The 19,945-nt window shown below is 43.3% G+C and overlaps 1 protein-coding gene across 1 annotated transcript in view; it reads right to left on the minus strand.

Moving 5' to 3' along the window:
• Window positions 1-19,945, minus strand: part of LOC135212146 (coiled-coil domain-containing protein 174-like) — a 74,491-nt gene that overhangs the window by 30,889 nt on the left and 23,657 nt on the right. Inside the window, 3 exon segments of the mRNA XM_064245557.1 lie at window positions 3,573-3,711; window positions 8,007-8,109; window positions 9,182-9,384. Of these exon segments, the coding sequence (XP_064101627.1) occupies window positions 3,573-3,711; window positions 8,007-8,109; window positions 9,182-9,384 (445 nt within the window).

Here is a 19,945-nt window from a genome sequence, read left to right on the forward strand (position 1 = left end):
GTTCGGCGCGTCGAGCCGCTGGTACCAGCCGTGGCTGGTACCGACGGCCGCGGGGACCCCTTCCTCGCCTCAACCCGTTATGGGAGAGGCAGACCTGACGCTCCCCCCTCGCTCGCTGGCAGGACCAGCGTGCGTGGAGGGCTGCTGCTGATCGTCAACCCACCGCGGTGACGGTCGAGCAGCAGGCCTAGCCTTACCGCTCGCCTGGGGCGATTGGCTCGGCTGAGAACGTCGATACCGATCTCTAGCGTCAGGCGAGCTGCCGCTGGCCACCGTCTCCGCCCGGGTGGGCCCATCGGGAGCGGCGGACGGGTGACCCTGCTAGGCTCTGTGTCGCGTCGAGAACCGGCCAGCGTCCTCTCGCCGTCGTCAAGTCGCTGGTACCAGCCGTGGCTGGTACCGGCGGCCGCGGGGACTCCTTCCTCGCCTCAACCCGTGGCTGATCAGCGACCGTCACGTTAGCCCGAGCAGCCAGTTGATCGCTGCGAGAGCGTCCACTGGCCTGGCGAGAGTTGTGTGCACGACTCTCGCCAGTCTTCTGCTCCGCGCCGCTGTCTTGACGGCGAGCGAGCTCGGGGCGTCAAACTTTGGCTGGACGGTCTTCTTGGAAGAGCGTCCACTCGGTGCTTCTCGCGAACGAGAAGCGGCCGAGACGGAAACCTGGTTTAGCGGCAGACCCGCTAGCACCAGGTGAGGACGCACCAGCCGAGGCTGGTGCCCTCTGGTCCCCGTCGACTTCTTCTTTGCAGAAGAGCGACGGGCCCCCGTTCCCCGAAGGAACAGGAGGACAGCAGAAGAGCTCCCCAGCTCGCCTGAGCGAGCCCGGGCCCTTAGAAGATCCCGAAGGAGTCTTCTTAGGGGGGAAGGAGGCAACCTTCTTCTTCTTCGGCTGTTTGGCCTTAGAAGTCGAAGGGGAAGGAGAGGCAGCGGACGACGAAGAAGACGACGAAGACGACGACGACACCTTCTTCCTCTTCCTCTTCTTCTTCGCCAGGCTCCGCAGGACAGACGTCAGGTCTTCCATCCAGGAGGGAGCCGGGGCAGTTGCCGAAGCAACAGGGCCCGACTGCACCTGTCCGGAAAGACCTGAGACTGTGACAGCATCACCAACAGCAGGAACAACAGGAACAGGTCCAGGAACATCTGAAAGTGAATGAGCAGCAGGCACCTGATCTGAAAGGGAATGAGCGGCTGGGACAGCAACAGGTACGGCAGGCACGGCAGGTACCACAGGAGAGACAGGCGTCCTGTCGGCAGCTACCGTCATCCTCGGCACTGGCGGCAGGTCCAGGGGGTACTCTTTGGGCAGCGGCAGTCCGGGGTCGGCAATACAAAGAACCCAGGTGGCGGTGGCCTCCGTCCTGATTGGCACGGCAGGAATTGGTTCTGGATTGCAGCCGTGGGTACCGACATGACATGTGGTGTGTACACCAGTGCGGTGACATCTCATATGCTGGTGTCGAGATTGTGGTTGTTGTAGTGGTTACCGTATCATAGTGACCACTGCCGACCCCGCCAACCGCTGAATCAACCCCTGCAGTCCCCAGCGACTCCCACACCTGTTCCAGGTCGTCTTCGCTGATGGCAAAACCTGCGGAAGGCAAACAGTCGGGTTAGTAGAGGGGCTTCCCTCGCCCGCCTGGGGGGAGAAAAGAAACCCCACCCAGAGCGGACGGAAGACCCCGAGTACAACTGGACGTCCGTTACCAAAGGAGTCACTGGACTTTCCGATGACTTCTTGTGTCCTCGTACAGCACCCACTGCGCCTCTGACGAATGCATACACGTTACACAGGGCTCGTTGCGGGAGCACTCTCGCCCCCGACAACGAGTACAAACCTCGTGAGGATCTACATCTACATCCAAGGTCGTCTCCCACGGATGTAGCACCTGCGGTAACATAGATAGATTAGTAAGAGGGGTTCCATCACGCACGGGGGGAAGACATGCCCCACCCCGAACGCAAGGAAGACCCCAAATACAAAATACAATGAAGAAGCTTGAGCTGGGGGGCAGGAAGGAAGACGAAGAATCGGCTACCAAGGGAGTCGCGGGAGAGCTTTCCGACGACTTCCTGGCAGACCTTCGCTTCCCCCACCCCCGCACAGCAGTGAAAAGTAATTATGAAATGAAACAGAATACTGGTACCCTTGCGATTCACTTCATAGAATTAAATTGAAAGTTAGAAAAGATCAATTCCCGGGTAAGAACGGAAACTTGATCCAATAATATGATGCTATCATAAAATATATATGAAAATGAAACAGAATACTGCACTTGCGATTCATTTCACATAAAAATCGTAAGGATCAATTCCCGGGTAAGAACGAAAATTGATCCAGATTAAATTTCATGCAAACAATAAATGAAAATGAAAAGAATATTCCAATTGCGAATCCACTTCATTGCATTCTATTATACAAAATTAAAAGTTCGTGCCGAGCGCAATCACACTCTCGGTAACGAACGCACAGGGCAAAAATATAATGAAAAAAGTACTTACATTTTTCAATTACACCCTTCGCCCAAATACATGACTCGGCGCGAGCGCGCCCGCCCTCGCACCGAGACATAATTTCAAGGGTTCATAATTAAGTAATGAAAATGAAAACAGTGTACTTACAGTGGTTCATTTTTTTCAAGTCAAACAAAACCATTAGTAGAAAACACAATATAAACAAAGCATACGACGATGAAGCGGGCAGAGAGCGATGACGAACACGTCCTTCACACCGGCGGCCGAAAGCAAAAGTGATTTGTTTACCTCCCAGTCGCGCGGCGCGCGACTGTGGACAAGCAGTTAACTACCGTTTCTCCCCTTGTTCGAAGCTTACGACCGTTTCCAGCTGCCGCTAGCTAACTTCCTCTTGTTAAATGGGACCGATGGTTGGTGCTTTGTATTACGTATCGGAACAAAATCAAGAGTTTTTTAGCTTACAATTGCATTTTCGACCATTTCGGTATAGTCAAACAGTTGCCGAAGGTTGAAATTTTGGCAATTATCGTTATTTATATGAAAATATCTCAAAACTGATAAAAGCTACAATCATGAGTATTTTATTGTTGTATTCTACATAAAAATGCACACATTTTCATATATAATACTTCATGTAACGGCTAATTTACAATGGTACAAAATTATGTCAAAGTGACGAAATAATTTCCAAAGATGTGTCACAGATACTTTTTAGTGCAGCAAGAAAGAAATTCGCGCTTGCGTGCCTGCGTAACGATTGTAAACAAACAACACCTTGATCCGTGAACTCCCAGCATCCCCCAAGGAGCGTGATTCAAAAGTTTTAGGCTGGTAGGCCTATAAGTATTTTTCCGCGAATTTAAAAAAAACTTTTGTAAGTCGACGTAAAATACGTCCGTCCAGTCGGCACACGAGAGACAAAAAATGTCGACGTAAAATACGTCCAGTCGGCAGTAAAGGGTTATGCAAAGAAAAATAATTATAGCCTTGAATCTTCCTAACAAATATTATTTTGTGGTTGTGTGGATAATTTTTTTATTGTTTTTTTATTGTTATTACTCAATACTGTACCATTATAAAAATAAAATTCTAATAACTAACTTACCATTCTTCATCCTTTCCTTTTGGTTTATAATCTTCTGGGTACAGCTCTTCATATTCCTCTTGCTTTGCTTTTATTTTTTCCTCAGTCTCCCGAATTCTTTTTCTTTCCTTTACTTCATCTACAATTTTCCTCTTAGCATGGATAAAAAATTATAAGTTTCAATAACATTATGAACTTCAAAGATTAACTTGCATAGTATAAAGCACACATATCTTATTCAACAGATAACTTTAACTTCAAGTAACAAGCCTACATAAGATGCTCTAAATTCATATTTACTTCTGCTATTATTTTACTAATGCCTCAGTACTCATTTCTATGGTCTAGTGTTATCGACTGAAATAATTAATTAATAATAATAACAGAATAATAATAATAATAATAATAATAATAATAATAATAATAAATAATAACTAATAATAATAAAATAATAATAAATAATGATTACAAACAGCGCAGGAATCAGTGGAATGGACGAAGGCAGTAAACTTCGCAGCATAGACAGCAGAACAAGGAAACATATGACAATACACAAAGCACTACACCCAAGAGCAAATATAGACAGACTATACATAACACGAAAGGAAGGAGGGAGGGGACTACTAAGCATAGAGGACTGTGTCAAACATCGAGAACAGAGCACTGGGGCAATATATGAAAACCAGTGAAGACAGAGTGGCTCAAGAGTGGCATGGGAAGAAGGACTGATAAAAATTAGTAACAAAGACCCAGAAATGTACAGAGACAGGAGAAATGACAAACAGAACAGAGGGAATGGCACAACAAACCAATACACGGACAATACATGAGACAGACTAAAGAACTAGCCAGCGATGACACGTGGCAATGGCTAACTGAGGGGAGAACGATAGATGGAAATAACATCTCTCCCATATGTAGGAAGTGCAATACAAAAATGAAACCATAAACCACATAGCAAGCGAATGTCCGGCACTTGCACAGAACCAGTACAAAAAGAGGCATGATTCAGTAGCAAAGCCTCCACTGGAGCCTGTGCAAGAAACACCAGCTACCTTGCAGTAATAAGTGGTATGAGCACCAACCTGAAGGAGTGATAGAAAACGATCAGGCAAAGATCCTCCGGACTATGGTATCAGAACAGATAGGTGATACGTGCAAATAGATCAGACGTGACGCTGATTGACACAAATCAAGAAGAAAGTTATTACTCACTGATGTTGCAATACCATGGGACACCAGAAGTTGAAGAGAAAGAAAGGAAAAAAATGGATAAGTATCATGAACCTCTGAAATAGAAATAAGAAGGATATGTGATATGTCAGTGGAAATTGTACCAATAATCATAAGAACACTAGTATAGGGACGATCCCAAGATCCCTGAAAAGGAATCTGGAAAAACTAGAGGCTGAAGTAGCTCCAGGACCCACGCAGAAGAGTGTGATCCTAGAAACGGCGCACATAGTAAGAAAAGTGATGGACTCCTAAGGAGGCAGGATGCAACCCGGAAACCCCACACTATAAATAGTACCACCCAGTCGAATTGAGGACTGTAAGAGACAAAATAAAAAAAGAATGGGCCACAGACAGGGCCTGAAAGTACTCGAGTGTGGAGTAAAACTAAATGTAAATACTTAGAAGTAAACAAGTTACAAAGTGATTTTGTGGGTTTCTTTTTCAATAATAATAATGTTACAAGGACTGAAGGGATAAAGCTACCAGATGGGAATAGCATCAAACACATAGATGAGACAGGATACATACACCTGGGAATAATAGGTGAGGATATAAAATACCGATTGACTGACATGATCAGGAAAGAATATATGTAGAGACTTAAGGTAAGACTCAAATCAGAACTCAGTGCTGGAAACATGACGAAAGTCATAACACATGGGCAGTACCAGTAATCAGATACAGTGGAGGAGTAGTGGAGTCGACAAAAGGTTGAACTTTGCAGCATAATCAGAAAACTAGGAAAAACATGACAATAGACAAAGTACTACTACACCCCAAAGCAAATATGGACAGACTATACATAACACAAAAGGAAGGAGAGAGAGGTCTACTAAGCACAGAGAACTGTGTCCACATCGAGAGCAGAGCAGTGGGGCAATATCTGAACACCAGTGAAGATGAGTGGCGAAAGACTGCATGGGAAGAAGGACTGATAAAAGTAGATGAAGGGCCAAAAATATACAGAGACAGGAGAAAGAACAACAGCAAACCAATGCATGGGTAGTATGTTAGACAGACTAAAGAACTGGTCAGTAATGAAACATGGCAATGGCTACAAAGGGGGGAACTCAAGAAAGAAACAGAAGGAATGCTAACAGCAGTACAAGATCAGCCTCAAGAGCCAGATATGTCCAAAGAACAATAGATGGAAATAACATCTCACCCATACGCAGGAAGTGCAATATGAAAGACGAGACCATAACACATAGCAAGCAAATGTCCGGTGCTTGGACAGACCATCATAAAAAGAGGCATGATTCAGTAGAAAAAGCCCTCCACTGGAGCCTGTGCAAGAAACACTAGCTGGCTGGGAGTAATAAGTGGTATGAACACCAACCTGAGGGAGTGATAGAAAGCAATCAGGTTAATATCCTCTGGGACTATGATATCAGAACAGATAGGGTGATATGTGCCAATACACCCGACGTGACGCTGATTGACAAAATCAAGAAGAAAGTATCACTAATTGATGTTGCAATACCATGAAACACCAGAGTAGATGAGAAAGAAAGAGAAAAAATTGATAAGTATCAGGACCTGAAAATAGAATAAGAAGGATATGGATATATCAGTGGAAATTGTACCCATAATCACACTAGGCACAATCCAAGTTCCCTGAAAAGGACCCTGGAAAAACTAGATGCCAAAGTAGCTCCAGGACTCATGCAGGAAAGCATGCCATTAGTAACAACTCACATAGTGAGAAAAGTAATGGCTACTTCTGATTAATCTTACAATTTTTCACCTTTAAATGGCAGGGCATACATAAAGTTCCCTTCATTCATTGGGAAAAGAATACAAATGCTTCTTGGTATTTGTTAATTGATTATGACATTTCAATGCAACTACTTCACATGCCAATCTGCTAGTAAATGACCTGGGCATATGTTTCACACTACTGAAACAGTAAGTGGGGTAGGGGTAATGATAGGGAGGATATCAGTTGTTGCAATTTTGTGATTAGCTGTCAATTGGACGCAACAGTTCCCCTGTTGTCTGGTGACTGCAAAGTTGATAACCATAGTGGGTCATGGCATCTGCTTATGGGATGAGGTGGTGTGAGAATGTATAGTAAGTTTGGGGATAGATTTGGTACCAAAGTTTCCTGAGAAAATTAATGGTTCCTGTGGGTCAGAGTAGGAAAAAGATCAGTTTTTTATTCAGCAATGGATGGTGTTGCTGAATATACAAGGACTCCATTATTTGTTCCCAATATTGTATCACCACAACCTTAGAGATGACTTGCAAGATACTTGGAGAAATGTATTAAAGAGTTATCATTCTAAACATATTTGTGAAGGTATCACTTTCTTGGCATTTAAGAGGATCGTACTGGTTTAGAAAGGATAATCCTGATTACCGGGATATGCTGATAATAACTATATGTGTACAGAAATAAAGGACATCATACTATATACAAGTATGCACTGCTGGGTTAATTAATCCACAACCAAAAAATTAGTCAGTTTATCCACAGCAGGAAAGTGATGAGCAGGGAAGAGTAAGATGATGGAAAACATACTCAACTTATTTGGCATTCTAATTCCAAAATACAATATGCAGCCCAAATTTGGCAAAGAACTGTATAAGTGCTAACTTGAAAAACAATTCAAACTTACCTCTCATTTATTAACTAGCTTTCACTTAAAAAAATTATATATGTACTTACAAAATCATATAAGGAAATTAAAAAAGCACATCTAATACTATACATACTTGAAGCATAAAAGCATTAACTGCTCTCCCCACTGAACAAAATAAAGTAGAATATTATGTAACATAACTATGGAAAAAATCTATCATTCAGTCATTACATCCAATTAAATCTCAGCTAAGAAGAATCAAGGAAACTTCACTGCAGCAATCATCATTACGCAAGAAAAATGAGAAGTCAAAAGACAGAGGATACAAATTAAACTGTCTGGGGAATTCAAGATCATAACAAATTGGTTCCAGACACAAAATATGACTGTTACCAATCTGAGAACCTAGGATCCAGCCCAGTCTGCACAGTATTTTATTACTGCCTGACTTCATCTTTCTTGCTTTCTTTTATAAGGGACTGAAGTGTCTTGGATGATTTTATGGCAACAATAGGGCTAATTACAAGTGCTTTAAAAGGCTTTTTGACAAATCAACAAATCAATAAAAACAACTTCACACTTCACCATAAAGACAAACACAAATGCATGACAAATACGAGGCTTACCTGAAAATTAACTAAATATTTTTCATTAAGCTCATCATCTTCCAGTGCCTCAATGCCACCATGCAGCTTCTCATACAGTTGTGCCTTCTTTTCTAATGTGGACCTGACAACAATAGTTTTAATTTTAGAAGTGGATAATATGAAAATTTCTGATGCAATCCCAGCAATTCACTATTGCATAATCTTGCAGTCAGTAGTCCTTGCAGAAACACTCCAATCATTCTCATCATTGTCTAAACTTACAGGAAACAATGGATCAGGAGGCAGATAATTACCAATAAACTGATGGATTTGGACGAAAAAGTATTTACTGTTATTTTTAGCAGTTTTTTTTAAACAACCTATCAATTTACTATTGACTGAGCAGCTATTTAGATGGGAGGTTTCACTGGTAACAAAATAGGAATAAATTATGGTGCTGAAGTCTGCAGTCTTCAGAGCAAGTGACTTAAGTAAACAGATAGTTTTTGCACTAGCAAGGGGTATTGAATTGGACTGTAACCTTGTAGTATGTAGTACTATCCACCTTGAGGACCAGTGTCTCCCTTAAAAACATCTGACATCAAAGATACCCTCAGACTACAATGCCCCATTACTAAGTCTGCATCTACAAAAAACAGGATGAGAACATCTTCACAAAGCCATTATGAGAAAAGGATTTCTAAATAGTCTTCAAGTAACCACTTGGAAACAAACCTTACATGCTGAATTTTAGGATCTACATCTAATAAAGGAAAGGTGCTAAGTTAGGCAAACTTTATGTGTGGAGGCACAGTCCTTAAACATGCTTTTCATAAAGTTTTGAAGCCCTGTAATAAATCCAGCTTCCTGGCCTTTTTAATTTAACATTCCAACTAATGAGAAATATAATTTCAGTCACACTGTCTTTGTACCTGTCACAGCTTTTGAAAACTTGGTAAAGAACTTCCAAGAATAATGAAAACACACATCCAATCTTCACATCAATTAGCCAAGTCATTCCTGATAACCAAGTAACATCACTGTCACTGACTTCTCTTTCAACCTTAGTTTATAAATACAGACTTATCTGTTCTACAGCTTAATGACCTATACATGCACAAATGCACATATTAATGTATGTAGTATATGGAATGCTATATCAAACAGTGCTAAATATTCGATATGGAAAACAGTAAAAACTTTCAATACCACACCTGACTTTTTCATCACTTTGAGCCTCTTCTTTTTCTTGCTGTTTGTCTTTGATATCTCTAATTGCAACACCTGCATTCTGGTAATTAAATGAATTTGACTTGCTGGGTTTTTGGTCCTTTTTTCTAGTCGACCCCTTTTGAACAGCTCCATACTTACTAGCCTCTACACGTTTCTTGTGTAGTTCTGCCCGTAACCCGACAAGCTGAAAAAATACAGTGTATTTTACAATATCATAACCACTATCATGGTTAAAGCAGTCTCCATCACAAAAATAACTATGCTCCATAAAACTGAACTCTATAGTACTACTAAGATTATGTTGGCTTAAGCCATCTTTCTTGTTGAGCAGCCAGAATTATTCTATAAATAGGTTAAAAGTATATTTTATTTATTATAAGCTTTTCATTAAATTTTTCCATTAGGACAAATTCCACTACTGCTCAAACTATTGTGTATGCAAAACTACCAACCTCAAATAGCTAATGAGGAGGTATATTCAGGAACAGTAGAGTTTAAGACTTTTCCTAAGATTAAACAAACCTACATACCTTTCTCTGACACCTTCAAATTACAGTAATTACTATACACGGAATTTAATTTTTCCTTTTATAAGAACTTATAGCAACCAATTTTTCAAATATTACAAAATGCTGTCCAAATAAACTTACAATGTGTTTATACCATTCTTCACAATGTTTAGAGAGGAGTTAATTTTTTTTTTCAAAGCTAATGAATAAGGATACATTGTTAACAAGTACATATACAGTTTTTCACAAACTAAGAATTACAAGATAACACGACTACGTATTTTGTTTCAGCTTTGGTTTTTCTTACCTGTCACATGACTAGATCTTTATATGTATAATACAAAACGCTTATTATATTACTAATCCCTAACTGTCTATGAACTATTCAAACTGATATAACCACTACTTGAAATAAATAGTATCTGGCAATACTAATGTAAACAAAGTCCAAGTCTAAACCATGAAAAAACAGTGAAAATCAGTAATTCTGAATTCCTGATAATAATAACTATTAAATGCCAAATCAGCAACCACAGGCAACAGTACTTCACCAAATGTTTGAGACATTGACTGAGAAGTTCCACCAGATTCAAAATTCCGCTGCTGCTAACCACTGTTATGGTTGGCGGGGTGGGTCGCCTAGCCAAACAAAATAGTGCTACTGTGAATTTTAAAAATTCTAGTTGCCAACGGATAGTGAAACTAGAGGCAGTCCCTGGTTATCGGCGGGGGTTCCGTTCTTGGGCCAAAGCTCCAACAGTCCAATCAGGGAAGCTCACTACATCAAACATACGAAACATATTCTTGATAAGATGGTCTAATTCTGACACCGAAAACCTTATTTGGCTGAGTTGAAGGCCGACCTTCTTGTGGAGTCTACGAGTCCAGAAAAGGCTCCTGGACAGAGGCAGACACACCCAAAGAGATGTCTCCTGGTTGAAAGTGGGAAGTTAAAGTTAACCTTTCCCTGTTCCCTCTTCTTCGAAAGCCAAAGGTTAACTTCCTTCAATGCCTTATGAAAAGAAAAGGAAAAAACTAGATTAGGCAACTTAGATGAATCTACTAGACTATCTCATTTCTCATATATGAAGACTGGAGAAGTTGCAGCTGCTGGCAAGGAGTCAGAGAAATTCTCTAGAAAATAGAGAAGAAGCGACTTAGAAGCCATAGGAGGAGTCTCCTTATCTCCTTCTTCTTCCTCTTCTTCCGCCGGAGAAACAGTAGACAAGGCTGTTTGCAACTGGACAGGAGGAGCAGTATGCTTCATGAAGCCTAAAATGCTGTCCACCTTATTTTGTATGGCTGCAACAGACAGATCCATGACAGCCATACCTTGTGACACTGTGGGGAAATCAGGTCCAACATCTGCAGTACGTAGTTGGTTGCTGAACAACCACAAACTGATCCAGTGGTGCCGATGGGTGCTCATGGGAGCTTGGGTGACCCTGGGCGCTCTTGTGTCAATGGGAGCTCTTGAACCAGTGAGCGCTCTTGAGGAAGCGGTAAATCATGCGCCAGTGGGCACTCAGCCACTCATAGAAGCAGAGGCTCCAATGGGCGCTCTTGCGCCGATAGGTGCTCCTCCACCAATGGGAACTCTTGAATTATTGAAGATACAGAAGGCAGGACCAAGTCCCTTTTTGCTTGGGAAGGACGCACAGGCACCAACATACACTCAGCCATATGCCTCTTAGTACTAAACTCTAATATATAGAGGAACCATCTGGAGTAGGGAGTACAGGAGGATAAAGATCCGGCACCAACAGATGGTCAGAACAGATGGATACCCGGACGACGACTTCCTCAATGAAGAACGAATCATAGAAGAGGGTACCCTTTCACTACACTGACTCTCTAAGTCGTCATCATGTGAAAAGCATTCTGGACTGTCCCAGAAGCTGCAAAAAGGATGTTGATTCTCTTGTAACACACTGGCCTTCTTAGGAGGGAGATGAGAAGGCGACACATTTATGAGTCCTCCTTTTCAGTGGACAAGACTCATCAACAAAACACCACTGGCATCCGGGGGACGACTCCTCAGAGCCTGACCCACCCGATGAAAGACAAGACACCTCCTTAGAGACGCCTTTCCAACGGTGCTCTGTTGCGACCTGGGATTTAACAACAGGACAGCCTCACTGACCTCCCTTGGGCTACCAGTATGCCTCCTCCCAGGTGCTGGAGAGTTTGACAGGGACCTTTGCCTGGGAGAATCAGCAGGACGAACAGACACCTCCTCTACAGCACTAGTATTGGTACAGTGGTACCTCGAGATACGAGTTTAATTCGTTCCAGAACCGAGCTCGTAAGTCAATCGGCTCGTATCTCAAACGAATTCTCCCATTTAAAAAAAATAACTGAATTCAATTTAATCCGTTCCGGACCTATGAAAAATCCCCAAACCATTGTAAATTATGAATAAAGATATGTTTTTAAATAACAAATAAACTGTATAATTAACAAATACATTACAAAATATGAAATAAAGAAATAAAAGTTATTTTTTTTTAAGCATAATAGTCATTACTTTGGGACAGACGAGTGCGGCTAACGAAGGTGAACGGCGAGGAGGAGGGAGGGGGGGAGGGGAATGTAGGGCACTCTAGACACGTACGTAAACGGCGCTTTTTTAGAGCTTAAAACTATTTTCGTAACTTTAAAACTAAAACTACACTTTACACTTTCCTTATTTCAAATGAAAGAAAAAACTTAAAACAATGCACTTAACTTTCAACTTAAACTAAGCTTAACATTTACGTAAATTTAATTATCACTTGTTTTTGCCTTCTTGGCTGCACTTTCTGTACTTTCACTCGCAGCTCTTTTCAATAAAAATTTATATAAAGAACTTTGCTTTTGCCTGCCTTTCAAAATGCTTCGAAAATGTGACAAACAAGTGTCATTAAAAAGCGCTGAAGCCCGACCAGTTGCCACTTTTTCTGGGTGTTTCTTTTCAATGAAATTTGACAGCTTTTCTCACATTGCCAGCATGTCTTTAATTTCACCTGTAGAAATCACTTCCTCCGGCTCTTCCTCCTCTCACTTGTGCTAATCTCTTCCAGAACCTTCATGTGTTACATCATCTGCAGCTCCTTCAAGTCCTCAGTTGAGAGTTCCTCCTCATGTTCTTCGATGAGTTTGTTGACGTCACCCTCATCTACCTCCAGACCCATCGACTTTCCGAGAGATACAATCTCCTCCAACTCTTCTTGCTCGGTCTCGGGCTCAAACCCTTCGAAATCTCTTTCTGCAACAGCATCAGGCCACATCTTTTTCCATGCAGAGTTCAACGTTTGTCTTGTTACCCCTTGCCATGCCAAGTCAATGATACGTAGACAGATCAAGATGTTGTAGTGATCTCTCAAAAACTCTCGAAGGGTTAGATTTGTGTGTTCCGTCACTTCAAAGCAGCGGCAGAACAAGTGCTTCGTGTACAGCTTTTTGAAGTTAGAAATGACCTGCTGATCCATCGGCTGTAGGATTGAAGTTGTATTGGGTGGGAGGTAGAGAACTTTGATAAACTGGAACTCCTCCAGAATATCATCTTCAAGACCAGGTGGGTGGGCTGGAGCATTATCAAGGATGAGCAACGCTTTCATCGTGAGTTTATTTTCTTGCAGATATGTCTTCACTGCAGGGCCAAGACCAGATTTTACCCAGTCAGTAAAAAACTGCTGCGTAACCCATGCCCTAGCACTGGCGCGCCACATAACGTGCAATTTTTCTTTCAGTATCTTGTGCGTCTTGAAGGCTCGAGGATTTTCCGAATGATGAACTAGCAGTGGCTTCACTTTACAATCACAGCTAGCACGGTCCTTCATGGGTTTATGGCCTGGCATCATCTTCTCCTCTGCTGTGATGTAAGTCCTCCGTGGTCCGTTTCATCGCAGTTGAACACCTGTTGCGGGATGTAGCCTTCCCTCGCAACAAGCACAGCGAACTTTTGGATGTACGTATCGGCTGCTTTCAAGTCCGCACTTGCAGCTTCGCCATGCCTCACCACTGAATGGATGCCAGTTCTCTTCTTAAAATTATCAAACCAACCATGGCTTGCCTTAAACATTTCTTCTGGTGCCTCTTTAGAAGTTGATGCTTCTTCTTCACAAGTCGGCATAAATACTCCGTGCCTTCTCGCATATTACCGTCTCCGTCACTATATCTCCTGCCAATTCCTTCTCTTTCACCCACACGCGAGCAGAAGCTTCTCCATTTCCTCGTGGATATTTGTCCTTAATTGGGAAAGAATTGTGGTTCCTTTTGCTGGTGTAGCACTCTTAATGGCATCCTTCTGCTTCAATATCGTACAAATTGTTGATGTACGTACTACGGTCATAGATCTTTGCGAGTTCAATCACTCGTACGCCACGCTCATGTTTTTCTATTATTTTCTTGCGTTTAGTTTTCTATCGACATCATCCTCTTCTTCCTGTCACCATTGCCCTTAGCACTCACTTTCTTTGGCCCCATGATAACACACAAAAAAGTTCAGTAATCACGCAAAAACCAAGCAAAAAAGAGTACAGCGCACAAGATACACTTTGATTCAAGCAGGTAACACGTGCGAGTGAGCGAGAGATGCTCTCGGATGATGCTCGACTCTGCGCGCCAACTAGCGGGACGCTCCGGAAACACGGCTCGTATCTTGGATTTGGGCTCGTATCTCGAACGAAAATATGGCCCGAGCTCCAGCTCGTATCTCAAAAAACTCGTATGTTAGGCTGCTCGTATCTCGAGGTACCACTGTCCTCATTTCACCACCTACCTTCTCCATTAATGTTTTGACAGACACTCCTAACTACTCCATCACCTGTTAACATAATTGGAAATTTTTTATTTACCCATAATTTTAGGCTGGCAACAGCACCAGGATCAGGTGTAAGGGAGCCTGGGTTAGGTTTAATAGATGAGGGAGATGGTTGATCAGAAGATAAATTAGAGACATTTCCAGTGGGAATATCCTGACTAGCTACATGCTTCTTACTGTTAACCCTAGAAACTGCTTTTCTTTTTTATTCCCTCTCTAACTTATTTAAGTGTTAAAGTTTTCCAAGCTTTGCAATCCCACTGATCACATTCCCCACAAGTTAAAGTAGGAGAGTAAGTCTGACCCCTACAGTTGGTACAAACTGAATGTGGATCCTAACATGCTTTAAGAAGTCTTACCTTGAGAACTAGTATCTGATATTCCTAATTACTAACGAACTCAAAAACTAAGACAAGGTCTAATTCAAAAGCAAAATTGACTATTTTGACAATTAATTTCTGTTTATAACTAAATATTGCTGAAATGGCTACCAAAAATGGTATTGTTATGATACAATAAAGTTTTATGCATACTTACCTGGCAGGTATAATATATAGCTTATCCTCTTGACGCACTGGCAGAATTTCAAAACTCGCGGCAACCGCTAGTACACTGGTAGTTCAGGTGATGGCCACCCCGCTCCCGTGGCGCTGGTACTTGGAACTATTCCCGTTTTCCTCAGATTTTCTCTGAACCCTGTCTCCTGAGGGGAGGAGGGTGGGAATTTAATTATATATACCTGCCCAGGTAAGTATGCATAAAACTTTATTGTATCATAACAATACCATTTTTATGCATGACACTTACCTGGCAGGTATATATATAGCTGATTGACACATTTGGAGGTGGGTCATAGACAGCAACATCGTCATAATTCAAAAATTTAACCAAAAATTTTTAGAACTATGTATTATGTTCCTTACCTGCTAAGTAGCTGACTTCGTAGGTCCTGCCTCTTAGCCTGCTAAACCTTAGTAAGCTCTCAACTAGGACGTGACCTGTTTGTTGAGAAAGCTAACAATAAGGGCCTGACAACTGGACGTGACCAATTCGTTGACAGAGAACCCTAGCCCTCATTCACCACGGGCATTCATGCTAGGAAAGTTAGTCACCTGAACCACACACACATATAATACACACTAATCACCAGACTGAGTTGGTCTTTAACCTCCTCAGACAACCATAAAAACACTATAACCTAATTAAAATAAAACCTAGCATGTTATTAGGTTATGGGGGTGGAAACTCCTTTGCCCAGTACTGTACCTGAGGATACATACGGGCCTAACGTTTGACAATTATCAAAAGTTGTCTTCACGTCTCTAAGGTAATGCGAGGCAAACACAGAGTTTGTCCTCCAATACGTTGCATCTATAATGTCCTTGAGGGCTAAATTTTTCTGAATGCTAAGGACGTAGCTACTGCTCTCACCTCATGAGCTTTAACTTTAATTACACCGAAGCATTCTTCTTGACAAAGCAAATGAGCATCTTTAATGACTTCTCTTACAAAGAAAGCCATTGCGTTTTTAGACATAGGTCTAGTAGGATCTTTAACAGAGCACCACAGAGAACCTGAAGTTCCCCTAATGCCTCTTGTTCTTTCTACGAAAACCGTAAGGCTCTTACTGGGCAAAGAACCCTTTCTTGCTCTTGACCTACCAGATCAGCCAGTCCTTCAATCTCAAATGATCTTGGCCATGGATGCGAAGGATTCTCATTCTTTGCTAAGAACTCCTGTTGAAACGAGCAAACTGCTTTGTTGTGTTTCCAACCTATTTGCTTGTCAATAGCTTGCACGTCGCTAATCCTTTTAGCTGTAGCTAAAGCTACTAAGAAAATAGTTTTCTTAGTTAGTTCTCGCAACGGTGCACTGCCCATAGGTTCGAACTTATCCGTCTCCAAGAATTTGAGAACGACGTCCAAATTCCAAGAAGGGGTTCTGCACCGTCGATCCTTCTTTGTATCAAACGATCTGAGGAGATCTCTAAGATCTGCGTCATTGGACAGGTTTTTTAAACCTCTGTGTCTAAACACTGCAGACAACATACACTTATAGCCTTTAATCGTCTGATTAGCCAAACCTAGTTCTTTCTTCAGGTATAGCAGGAAATCTGCAATCTGAGTCACAGAGGTACTGGATGAAGAAATCTTCCGATTCTTGCACCATCTACGGAAGTTGTCCCACTTCGCCTGGTACACTTTGATAGTCGATGGTCTTCGTGCTCTTGCCACTGCCTTCGCTGCTTCTCTAGAAAACCCCCTCGCTCTGACAAGTCTTTCGATAGTCTGAACGCAGTCAGACCCAGAGCGAGGGTGTTCTTGTGGAACCTGTCGAAGTGGGGTTGTTTGAGAAGATCTACTCTCGTGGGTAGACTTCTCGGGGAATCTACTGGTCCATTATCCAGTACCTCTGTGAACCACGTTTGGGCCGGCCAGTATGGGGCTATCAGGGTGAGCCTTGTTCCTCGACTTTCCCTGAATTCTTCATTACCTTTCCTAAAATCTTGAACGGGGGAAAAGCGTACGCATCTAGCCCCGTCCAATCTAGTAGGAAGGCATCGACTGCGACTGCAAGAGGGTCCGGGATCGGAGAACAGTAGTTCGGTAACCTCTTCGTCGCCGCTGGTAGCGAAAAGATCCACTACTGGAGTGCCCCAAAGCGTTCCACAGTCTCTGGCATACTTGACGATGCAACATCCACTCCGTGGAAAGCACTTGTCCGTCCCTGCTCAACAGATCCGCCCTGACGTTCTTCTCTCCCTGAATGAACCTGGTGAGCAGGGTGACGTTTTCTTTCTGCGACCAAAGAAGAATCTCCTTCGCCAGGTTGCAAAGAGACAACGAGTGAGTTCCTCCTTGTTTCCGTATATACGCCAGAGCTGTGGTATTGTCCGCGTTGATCTGCACTACTTTTCCGCTGATCCACGGTCTGAACGCTTTCATAGCCAAGAAGATCGCCATCAGTTCCTTCCTGTTTATGTGCCATGCCTTTTCTTCTTCGCTCCAAAGGCCTGACTCCTCCCGAGGGCCCAGCGTCGCTCCCCAGCCTGCGTCTGACGCGTCGGAAAATTAATATCCGGTCTGGTTTCTTCTGCTGGAGTGACGTACCCTCTGACAACCTCTCCGGGCACTAGCCACCACTTTAGTTCCTCCTTTATCTTTGGAGGAATTGGAAACCGGAAGGAATCTGGTTGCGATCTTCTTGGCCAGACTTCGTTCAGAAGAACTGTAAGGGCCTCATGTGAAGTCTCCCTAGTGAAATGAACCGCTCTAGCGAAGAGAGTGTCCCCAGCAGGCTCATCCACTCTCTCGCTGAGCATTGGTCTTTCAATAGGAATTCTTCCACTTTCCGTATACACTGGTCTGCCTTTCGGGTGACGGAAAAGCCCGAAAGTCACTGAGGATATCCGAATCCCCAAATAAACTATTTCCTGAGATGGGATCAGTCGTGACTTTTCCAGGTTCACCATCAGACCCAGCTGCTGGGTTAAATCCAATGTTACATTCGTGTCCTCCAGACATTGCTGTTTTGATTGTGCTCTTATGAGCCAATCGTCGAGGTAGAGAGATACTCTGACTCCTGCCAAATGAAGCCACTTCGCCACATTCGTCATCATTCTTGTAAAAATTTGAGGCGCCGTGCACAGCCCGAAACACAGGGCTTTGAATTGATAAATCCTTCCCTGGATTACGAATCTCAGATATTTCCTGGACCTTGGATGAATTGGAATATGGAAGTACGCATCCTGAAGGTCCAGTGTTACCATCCAGTCGCCTGGTCGTACCGCTGCCATACTGAATCGTTCGTCTCCATCGTAAACTTGGTCTTTTCTACGAACAAGTTTAGTTGGCTTACGTCCAGTACCGGCCTCCAACCTCCTGATGATTTCGGTACTAGAAACAGACGGTTGTAAAAACCTGGGGATTCGCAATCCAGAACCGGTTCTATTGCCCCTTTTTCCATCATGGTGACGACCTGATGCCAAAGAGCCTCTCTCTTCTCTAAATCGATGTAGTGAGCCCCTAGGGCTCTCGGAGCTGTAGCGAGAGGTGGTTTCTTGAGAAAGGGGATCTTGTACCCTTCCTTCGCTACCTTTACGGACCAAGGATCCGCTCCTTTGTTTTGCCAGACTTCCCAGAAGTCCAAAAGTCTGGCCCCTACACAAGTCTGGAGGACTTTTGACTCATTGTTTCGTTGAAGTTTTTAGCACCTCTTTTGGCTGGAACTCTTTTCCCTCTAAATGCTGGTCGGGAGAAAGTCCTACCCCGAAAGGGCTGCTGTGCTGTCTTCGTATCTTTCGTAGTCTTCTTCATGACCTTAGAAGGTAAATACTTCCTCACAGATGACCGTAAGAAATGTCTTGGGTAGCCTTCTGAGTGAGGGAGAGAGATATGTCCTTAATGATCTCTTGAGGGAAGAGCTGTCCTGACATAGAGAACATCACACTCCGACTTTTGCGCGTTCGACACTCCTTTAGCAGCGAACGAGATAAGAGATGTCTTTTCTTCAAGACGCCTGCTGTGAATATTGAAGCCAATTCATTAGCTCCATCTCTCAAGGCTTTATCTATACAGGACATGATGCTTCTCGACAACTCGGATACTGACGACTCTTCCATCTCCGAAGTCCGAGCCAGGGCCCCCAACGACCAGTCAAGAAAATTAAATACCTCAAAAGTCCTAAAGATACCTTTGAGTAAATGGTCGAACTCCGAAGAAGTCCACCACACTTTGGCTGAATGCAAAGCATGTCTACGGGAGCTATCCACTATGTTGGAAAAGTCTCCCTGGGAGGAGGCAGGTACTCCCAGGCCAAGACTTTCCCCCGTAGCATACCAAACACCAGACTTCGAAGCCAACTTGGCCGGAGGAAAAACAAAAGAAGTCTTGCCCGACTCTTTCTTCTCCTTCAACCACTCATTTACTCGTTGAAGGGCTTTCTTGGCCGAAATGGACAAAGTCATTTTCAAAAACGACGATTTCTTGGCTTTCTTCGTCTTTGAAAATTGCGACAAAGGCGATGGCGGGCCTGAAGGTTGAAAATCTCCTTCAAACAGAGAAAGAAGGCACTCTGTTAGCCTCTTGTAATCCGAAGAAGGCGCTTCCGTCTTGTCCTCTTCCGTACTCTCCGCAAATTCTTCCTCCTGCGAAGAAATATCTTGAAAACCAAGATCCTGCTGATTCTCCCAATCAGAGTCCTTATGCAGCTGCTGTTTAGAAAGTGAATGTGGCACTGACTCCCTACAAAACTCCTCTCTTCCTTGTCGAGACAATGTTTTGACTTGCTGCCGCCTGCGTCCTGCGTCCTCCTGAACGTATGCGTCCACGCTGCGTCCATCACTTCTCCTCTTGCGTCCTGCGTCCTGAACTTCGTCCTTCTTACAGGACGCACTGCGTCCTGGATCGCGTTGTAACGTCCTGCGTCCTCTT

The sequence above is a fragment of the Macrobrachium nipponense genome, chromosome 40 (genome assembly GCF_015104395.2).
Source record: "Macrobrachium nipponense isolate FS-2020 chromosome 40, ASM1510439v2, whole genome shotgun sequence".
Taxonomy (NCBI): domain Eukaryota; kingdom Metazoa; phylum Arthropoda; class Malacostraca; order Decapoda; family Palaemonidae; genus Macrobrachium; species Macrobrachium nipponense.